Source organism: Haliaeetus albicilla, chromosome 19 (assembly GCF_947461875.1).
Source record: "Haliaeetus albicilla chromosome 19, bHalAlb1.1, whole genome shotgun sequence".
NCBI lineage: Eukaryota > Metazoa > Chordata > Aves > Accipitriformes > Accipitridae > Haliaeetus > Haliaeetus albicilla.
In genome coordinates, this window is record NC_091501.1 from 8008616 (window position 1) to 8017772 (window position 9157).

Genomic DNA, 9157 nt, shown 5'->3' on the forward strand with positions numbered 1-9157 from the left:
GATTGTTTTGTTGTTTGTTTTTTGTGGTGTGGGTTTGGTTTGGTTTGGTTTGGGTTTTTTTTTTCTCCTTAGAGTACAAACACTTATGTTAGGACAGCAATAGGGTAGCATACTGCAACAAGAACCCTTATAATGTGGGGACAATGTGTTATCAAACCTAAGCTAAGGGAATTCAATGCCCTTCTGGGATTGCAAATGTAGAGCAAATTCTGGATTCGCTGCTTTCCTGGGGGAGACTTGCATGACTTGGCTCTTACTGCAGCTTTTCTACTTTGAACAAAACAAGAAAGACTGACTGGCTCATCCAGCACTTAGGACATTCAGTTGGGACACTAGAGAGCCAGGTTCAAGTCAGTAACGTTGGCTTTTGGCAAATTAACCCTTTCCAATGTGAAAGCCTTTCAACTCTGAGTCTCCAACCATCTCTGGCTGGCAGTGCTTTCTGGAGCCTTAAGCAGGATACATTTATTTTCATGTCCTTACAAGCAGAAGAGGCTCAACCAACACAAGGAGTATATCTGTTGTATAAAAAAAATACCATTTTATAGAATCAGGTTTCTAACCATAAATGTAGTTGGCTAAAAGGAAGTAAAGTAACTTTCTGCTCTTCTTGTTGTTCTGTCTTTTAGAAAGAAGTGCAGAGTTTCTTGGTCATATTTGCTCTGATTGCTGTTCCCTGGATGCTCCTAATTAAACCCTTCATCCTCCGAGCCAACCACCAGAAAGCGCAGCGCATGGTAAGGGATGTTGATCAGGCAAGGTGGGTTCAGTACAGCAAAGGCAAAGCTGAGGACACAGACTCCCAGAATTGTTTGCAGTGATCTAATTCTGGTTTTCTCTGATCTCAGAGTTTCTCCAGTGATTTCAAACTGTGCTTTACGGCACATGCGCCGAGAGCATGTGTATGGACATTTGGCCGAGCCATCTTAACGGGAGGCAGGAGCTTTGTTCACAAGGCCATACCCTATTTGTTGGGAGAGGAGTTAGGCTGACACTGAGCTCTTCCAAGTGTCATATCCAAAACCAGAGAAGGTTTAGAAAGACTGAAGTGCTTGTAAAGCCAAGACAGGGCAGAGACCTCAGTCCACAACCACCACTAACCGCTGGTTGGCCGCTCTATAGGAGCGGGGCATCTGCAATACTCCTGGCCTTGGAGAGATCAACACTGCTTGGAAGAGAGGCTTGATTTAAAAGCTGTTGCCTGATTTCCAGCACTGATTTCTTCCCTAAGTGATTGCCTTCACATAAATGGAGCCGTCCTTCCCATGGGCTCTGCGGTTTGCCCAACTCTTCAGCATGTAACTGCAGCAGCTGCAGTTTCCCAGTTGTTCATTAATTCTCCCCTTTATTATGCTAACAGGACTTTACTTGTCTGTCAGGATTTACTTCTCTTTATAGGCAGAGTTAGTGCCTGGAGTACCTTTTATAGGGCACAGATGTTTCCATTTGAAGAAAGAGATGCTCGTTGTGCTGCATGACCTTTTCCAACCCAGTCACTTCTGACCTATAACTGAAAGCCAGCTCCCTGGGAGACCTTTGCAGCCCTGCCTCTGTGCTGTAATTTCTTATTTTGTCATTCTTCTGGGATTTGGATGAAAGCTTGACATGGCTGACTCCATCTCCTGCTTTTATGCTAGCAACATCTGACAGCTTTTCCCCACCTCCTATTATGCCCCTGTATTCCTGTTCCTAATTTTCACATGTTAGCTGTCTGATCACATCTTACATTTACCCAGGTTTATGTGTTTGCAACAAAGTCTATTCTCTATGCTGACATTCAGGTAAAGCAAAGATAAAGCGAGTGTGACAATGATTACTGCTGCAATAGGAAACAATATGTTATCACGAGACCTTGCCCATGAAACCTGCTGGAAGCTATAAAGAGTGACAGGGCAGAACCTGAAAGAAGCCATGAGGTCCATATTTGGTTATGCTGTATAACAGTCCTGTTGTAGTCGTATAATGTAGGGCTATTCTTATGCTGTGCTGTCATTTCTGGAGTAAGGCTCAGATCAGGTTGTTCAAGCCTCTAGAAAAGCTCTGTAAAGAATGATTACAGAGAGAAGATGGGTTGTCATGAGGCTTCTGTCAATTTAAAATGAATCAGGAAATCTGAATTATATTTCTGTCTGTATGCCAGGAGCTGTGTGACCTTCATCAAGTCACCTGTTCCTTTCAGGCTCCATTTCCCTTCCACTTGATGCTAATTCCTTTGATTTGCACCCATCTAATTGAGATCGTCAGCTTTAATGTGCCTCAGTTTTCTCATTTGCCAAAAGTGATGGATCTTCTCATGGCGGGTATAAAGGGTGCATTGTGAGACTAGAAACTAGCTCCAAATTAGATGGAATCACTGGAAAATGCTCTAGGATGAAAAACATTGAAGTATTATTAGCCATTTGGCAGGAGTATTCAGTTTCTGTGGTCCATGATGACTGACTATTGTTGAAATTGTCCTCATGTTCATGATATATTCCTTCATACGTTACACATCATGAGGTTATTGATGGAGTTCCGTGCCATGGTCTACTTCATTTTGGTATCAACCTGTAGCATGACACAAAAGACATACTATATTTTGTTTCTGAAAGATTCAGTCTCAAGCCATCTCAGGAAACCCTGGAGGTGAAAATGAGGTAGACGTCCCCGAGACCAATCACTCCAAGAAAGCTTCCCAGGGAGACCACAGTGGTGGCCATGGAGGACATGAGGATGATGATGAAGAGGTAAGAAAATGTGGGCAGAAAATTATTCAGACACAATAGTAGAAGATGCAAAGTTCAAGCAGAAGGCTTTTGCAGAGTTGCCAGCCTTTCTTTTTAACAAGATACCAAGAAACACTGTTGCAACAGCTTGTGTTTCCAAGCTCAGTAAGCTTTGAATTTTCATAGAATGAATACCTCTAAATTCTGCCCTTAGTTTTGCCTGGTGAGGGCAGGCATTCTTACAAACCTCAAGCTTTTACAAACTTCAAGCTTTTGTTTGCCCGGGGGGGTTGTTTCACTTCCACATTGCACCCAGAGAAGGTCAAGCCTTCCCCAAGTGTCAGTGAATTTTCCTTTCTTTAAATTGCAAAGGAGCATTGAAAATTTGGCAGCCTGCAGTGTCGGCTAGGGAGAAAAGTCTTGCTTTGGCACATACTGTCAAAGGCTTCTGCAGTATGCAGCAACACAGTTAAAAAAGCGACAAAAGTGTTTGTAGCAGTTGGGAGCATCAACAATACTGAGTGTGGATATGGCTGACTGTTCCCACTCACAAGGAATCTTCACAGTCTTAGAAGATATGCTTATTTAGTGATGTCTCCCAAAACGCATATGCCATTAGGCAGATAGTCTGAAAAACACTATTTTGTATAAGAATTTCTGTCTCTACAAGAAATCACAAAGGTTGGTAGCAATTGGATTGCCATCTTATTCCAGATTTGAAATTATAAGACTGGAATATGAGCTGGTTCCTGAATATTTGCTTTTCACTGGAGTTGCATTCCTCTGGGGAGAATGTATGGGAAGATCATAGAGAACTGACAATTTTCAAAGCAGTCTTTTTATCTGGGAACTATCTGTGTGTTGCTCAGGACTTATCAAGAAAAAGGGAGGATTATGAAGAGCCTTTGGTGGAGTGTTGGCCTGTTAACCAGGAAGCGCTGAACTAAGACCTAATAAAATATGTTTGGGTTTATGTTGTTTCAGTTCAATTTTGGAGACACATTTGTCCACCAAGCTATCCATACCATTGAATACTGCCTTGGCTGCATCTCCAACACAGCATCCTACTTGCGGCTCTGGGCACTGAGCTTAGCCCATGCACGTGAGTGATTGACTACCTGTTAGCTACTTCGCCAGCAACTCCATGCCGATTGCTGCTTCTGCTAGTGTTTGATTATTGCTCTGAATTCCTCCATGAAATCATAGTTCTCCTTGTGGACATTTATGTCTCAGAATGTTTTGCTACAGGTCAGATCAGTCCGAGCGTTTCATGGTGACCATCACAGTTTTTAGTGGTGATACCTGGCAGCTATATATCAGGCATATATACTGATATATATGGCTGCATATACCGGCTGGGGCTCCTTTCCCACGCTACTCTGTAGCCACCCCTCTGGAATAGTCCTCATGGTGTGTGGGAAGTGCAGTCCAAATGGGTACTCCGGTCCATAGAGGTAAAGGCAGTATGGGAACCATAGCTTCACTTCCCAAGAGACACTTGCTGTAGCCTTAGGGTATGCAGATGAATGTCAAAATGACTTGAAATTGTTATCTTCATTTCATTCAGCAAACTAGAAAGGAAAGTTTTGGTTCAAGAACTCCTGGAATTTGTCATTTTCACTGGGACTTTTCCCAGCAACTTTTAGTGGAACGTCACTTTCCATGAGAAATGTACAGCATTTCAATGTCTTTTGTCTTGATTTAAGATAAAACCAAATGCTCAAATACTAGAAATTGCCTCAGGCTGGAACTTCAACGATTCTAATTTTTCTGAAATGTTTTTTATTAATATTGCTGTACTGCCTGTGGCTAGGAGTTGCGCCCGCCCTAAAGAATTGGGCACACAAAAAAGAAAAACAAAAGGTGGGGGGGAGAGGCACGCCATGGATTGACAGGAGTGAGCTGTACTTCTTGGCACAGAAATGAGCTTAGTAGGAGTCGAGTGGAAGCTAATAAACATTAGCTTTACATGGAGGACAGGTACCTAAATAAAATAAAATAACTAAAAATCTTAGCTAAGGGCAGTCCTATGCGTTATGTCAGAATTCTGCCTGGAAAACAACCATATTCCTTTGTAGCCTGACAAACTGGCACTGACAGGAGTATTTTTCCAGAGGGCAGTAGTTGCAAGGGATCCGTTGAATCTATTGTCACCTAAAGTAACAGGTCATTGAATCTGAATATGGCTCAAGGACCAATGACTGGCAAAATGGAAGGCTGAACTGGTGGCTGGAGCATCTGGATGGAGAATAGCTGGGCTAAGTCCTTGCTTTGCCTGTATCACAAAAGGAAAATTGCTTAGTCCTGAATCTATCCTCTATGACTGGCGCAGTTAAGTTTGGAATATGTTATTGAGCTGACAGGACACGTCAGATATACCAGTCCTGTGAATGTTGATATAAACCTGTGCAGGAAAAAAGATCTTTAAGGGCATGCAAGCAACCTAAACACTAATACAGCCTGTCTTGAGTGGGACCAACCAGTTGTCTTTTTTTTTTCCCACCACAGCTTCTCCATGACACCCTAGGAGAAGTGGTTTGGAGAACAAATGGGAGTTACATGTCTCCTGTGGGTCTCAGCTAGCATCAGTCAGTACAGCTTATAACCTAATCTACACATGTATTGACTATGTCAATCAATCATGTTCACTGGGATTTAGCAGCAGGCAGTCCTAGAAGGCTCCGCATATTGCCTATCATCTGACATGTTAAAGAGGTGCAAATTAAACTGATGACTGTATCATGCCAGGGCAACAGCAGTCTTGGTAGTGTGCTTGCATGGACTTGTGGTGCAAAGCCAAGCCAAACCAGCACCATCAGCTTCTAACACAGTGAAGAGGAGCAAGGGAAAACACTCTGCATCCACTTTGCTTCCCCAGTCATCATGGAGAGGCAGGGTGGCCGTACGTGATTACTGTCATGTACATTTTATCCTAGGCCATCTCATCTAACTGTGAAAAACAGGTGAGCTGCCAGACTGCACGCTGTGTCTGTCCACAGCTGTTGCTCAGCACTGTTTTCGCTTTATTTCCTTTTGCAGAACTGTCAGAGGTCCTTTGGACCATGGTGATGCACAACGGGTTCAACAACAGCAGCTGGGCAGGCCTCATCGTCATCTTCATCATCTTCGCGGCATTTGCAGTGCTGACGGTAGCCATCTTGCTTGTCATGGAGGGCCTCTCCGCCTTTCTGCACGCCTTGCGTTTGCACTGGTAGGTGGTGCGGGCTTTTGGAGGTTTTCCCGGAGCTGTCTTTGGGAGGGATCAGGCTGTGGATGAGGGATCAAGCAGGTGTTAGATGTGCTGCACTAGTACCTATGCATTAGGACATCAGTCCCCCTCGGCAAATGAAGCGAGGGAGACTCCTCCAAAGGGAGGTCAAGAGCTCCCTGCTCCATCGCTAAGCTGCTCCCTGGAGCAACCTGCCTGTCCTCCCGAGCCTGCGGTGGCTGTGGGCATGTGTGGCAAACAGCAACCTGCAATTCTTCCCTGGTAAACATGCAGAGACACCAAGGCCACCTTGACCCGCGTGATAAGGCCTGAAGGCACCACAGCCACACCACTGGTTGTGTATCCCACCCAGGGTTACCATCAAATAAGACAGCTGGGGTCTACTTACAGCAGCAAGAGTTCAGCCGGGGCTGCAAAACCTGCTGAAAACCTGGGTCAGCACTTGTGCTGTTAGCCCAGGTTGAGCTCCAGGCTGTTTTGGCTTTGTGGCAAACCAGTTTCAAGTTAGCTCATGTCTGCCTTAACTAGATGTCAGGCCAGGCAAGGACAGCGGTGCGGACGCACCATCGGGCTAGTATGTAAAGCAAGACCAAGGTAACAAATCACCCCTCACCACCACCATAACTTGGCATCCTGCCTGAGCACCCAAGCTCTGTGGCCTTTTTCACCACGTAGCGTCCCACCACAAACCACAAACACTGCCAAGGCAAACCATGGGGCAGTTGCTTGTCATTGTGAAGGGAGGGGGAGACGTCTGTCTCCCGCCAGACTGTGCAACCACCAGGTGGTTATCCCGGCTTTCAGAGCTGCTAGAAGTAGTTTAGCGGGCAGGCAAGGTCCTGCTGGCTGGCCTCACAAGGAGCATTTCCAGGCTGACTGATGGAAAGTCAAAGGTGATGTGTGCTGGGTTGCTCCCTGGGCTGCCTGTGTCTCACTGCTGGCTCCAGAAGGACCCTACATTCTTGGCTCAGAGGCCACCATCTCCCATGGTCTCCTTTTTCCGTGGATGTCACGTTTTGTCCTCTCGGCTGGCCGCAGGTCCTGCCTGCGGGCAGCACTGATGCCCCTCTCCGCTCCTCCCCAGGGTGGAGTTCCAGAACAAGTTCTACGTGGGAGCAGGGTACAAATTTTCTCCGTTCTCCTTCAAGCACATCATCGATGGCACTGCAGAAGAGTGAAGGCAGTGCACCGCTGCTTCATTCCTCAGACCAGGCTCTATTTTCTTGTGGTCGCTCACCACAGTGTAGGGTATATGGGATGTGGCCCTTGAAAGAAGAGCAGCTATAGATGAAAATGTCCCAGCTGCATTCACATATACTGCTGTATCAACCGAGAGCTGAACTACAGCGGCTGGGCTGGCTGCACCCTTGGTTAAGTATCTCCACTGATGTCTTTCTTTGCCAAGTACCTGGTCCTCAGCATTCCATCAGGTCAGCTGCCTACTGCTTGGTTGAAAAGAGGAGATGGAGCTTTTGAATTAAACTGGTTATTAATAGCTTGCATGTGTTTTGCTCCATTTACTGCCTTGTCTTTGTGTCGTATTTCTTTCTGAGGAAAATATGTTTTGGCTGTTGTTTCAAGTTGTGGTTGATCATATGACAACGATTAAGTCCCTTATAAGATTGCAGCCCTTCATTTAGCACACAATGCAAACCAGCTCAAAGACAGATCATATTGCAGGCTTGCAATTTTCTACATGCTTTACTACAACAACCATCTTTTTATCTGATTTGCTCCAGGGCTTGACAGCACTGGATTATAGACGTTCGCACACGTCATCACTTAACAAAAGTGTTAGTTTTGAGCTGTGTAAATAAAAGAGTGCGCCAGTCTCCACATTGGCAGCCAATTTGTTTCTCTCTGTTGACTTGTTTCTCGCTGAAGACTTAAGATGACTCCCCCTGTGCTGTATTTTTCAAGATGGGTTGTTAAAGCAGACTGTGTAGAAATGCTAATACCTAATGAACAGAAAGAAAAGAGGAATCAAAACAGTTGAGATGAATTTGAAATATTGATGTACTGTGATCTTTCCTAAATATTCATGAATTACTAATCTTTCAAACTGAATAGTGTTAATCATAACAGGCTATTTTTTTTAACCACGGTGGATGTAAAATCCCAATGCAGCACACCAATGGATTTGGAGGTGACAGTGCTCCCTTCCATGGTGTGTGACCAAACAAGCCCTATTTTCAAACCTCCCACCCCTGATATACGGCTCCACCAAAGAAACCCACCTGGGAGTGTTCTCAGCAGGACACGCAGTGGAATAGTCATCATGGGCCATGAGTCTGCAGTAGTCAGGCTTGAGAGCCACCTTCCTGCTACAGTGACCAGAGAGAAAATACCTCCCCAGGCAAAGCAGTTGTTCCACTTTTTCCCATGTGGTCTCAAGAAGCCATACTGGCATTGGGCATTGGTTACCAACAGAGCCACGAGATTTTTTCCCTTTTAAAAACAGGTTGCTGTTGAAGCCACAGCTGGACCTGAGAAGAGGTGGGCACAGGAGTGTGTCCATGAGCAACGCATGGCCTTGTGTCACCAGTTCTTTGTGTCACCTCTACTTCACCATGGGTAACCTATGGTACGGACAAAAACCACATGGACATGAATGCAGTCAGTCAGTCGCTCAGTGTATGCACATTACCTTTGTTTCTTCCTTCCAGCCTATTTTGTTTATTCCTATTCAGGAGAAAAGCTGTCTTGAAGCAAGAAAGGCCAAACTAGTTTGATGCATTACCAAACGCAGAGAAAACAATTTGCTTTATGAAATAGTGGGTGGATTTTCTGTACAAACACATATTTTATCTTTATTGCACCTTTCCATGTGATTGCAATGTAACTGAGAAGGTGATTACCTGAAACAGAATATCTGTTCCTTTTAGAGCTTCTTAGTGTTTTGCTTTTTGTCTGAGGTTTACATTTTAAGCAAGAAAAACAAGTTATCCTGTGAATACTGCAGGTGACAAGATGGTCTGCTGTTTACTGTACCAAACAGTGATTCAAACATTTGGCTTAATTCTGTGTTCAGCTCTCCCTTTCTGTGCACAACTGAATATGGCAGCAGAGCCTGTGGCTCACTTTTGCATTCGTGATACAGGGACAGGACTTCCCCCTCCACAAGAGGACCAAGCCCACTTAAAATCAGGGATCATTCAGATGAAATACTGCTGAGAGGCAGGGTTGTTCTTACACACCTTGAGGAGAGCCCTGGCTTTCACCT

The 9157-nt window shown here is 44.9% G+C and overlaps 1 protein-coding gene across 3 annotated transcripts in view; it reads left to right on the plus strand.

The window, feature by feature from the left end:
* ATP6V0A4 (ATPase H+ transporting V0 subunit a4) overlaps positions 1–8827 on the plus strand; it is a 29015-nt gene extending 20188 nt beyond the window's left edge. For all 3 annotated transcript variants that reach the window (XM_069807499.1, XM_069807501.1, XM_069807500.1), the window contains exons 17-21: positions 630–737; positions 2592–2726; positions 3690–3807; positions 5745–5916; positions 7019–8827. In XM_069807499.1, coding sequence (XP_069663600.1) covers positions 630–737; positions 2592–2726; positions 3690–3807; positions 5745–5916; positions 7019–7112 — 627 coding nt within the window. In that variant the 3' untranslated portion in view covers positions 7113–8827. The remainder of the gene's footprint in view (positions 1–629; positions 738–2591; positions 2727–3689; positions 3808–5744; positions 5917–7018) is intronic.
* The last annotated feature ends 330 nt before the right edge of the window (positions 8828–9157 follow it).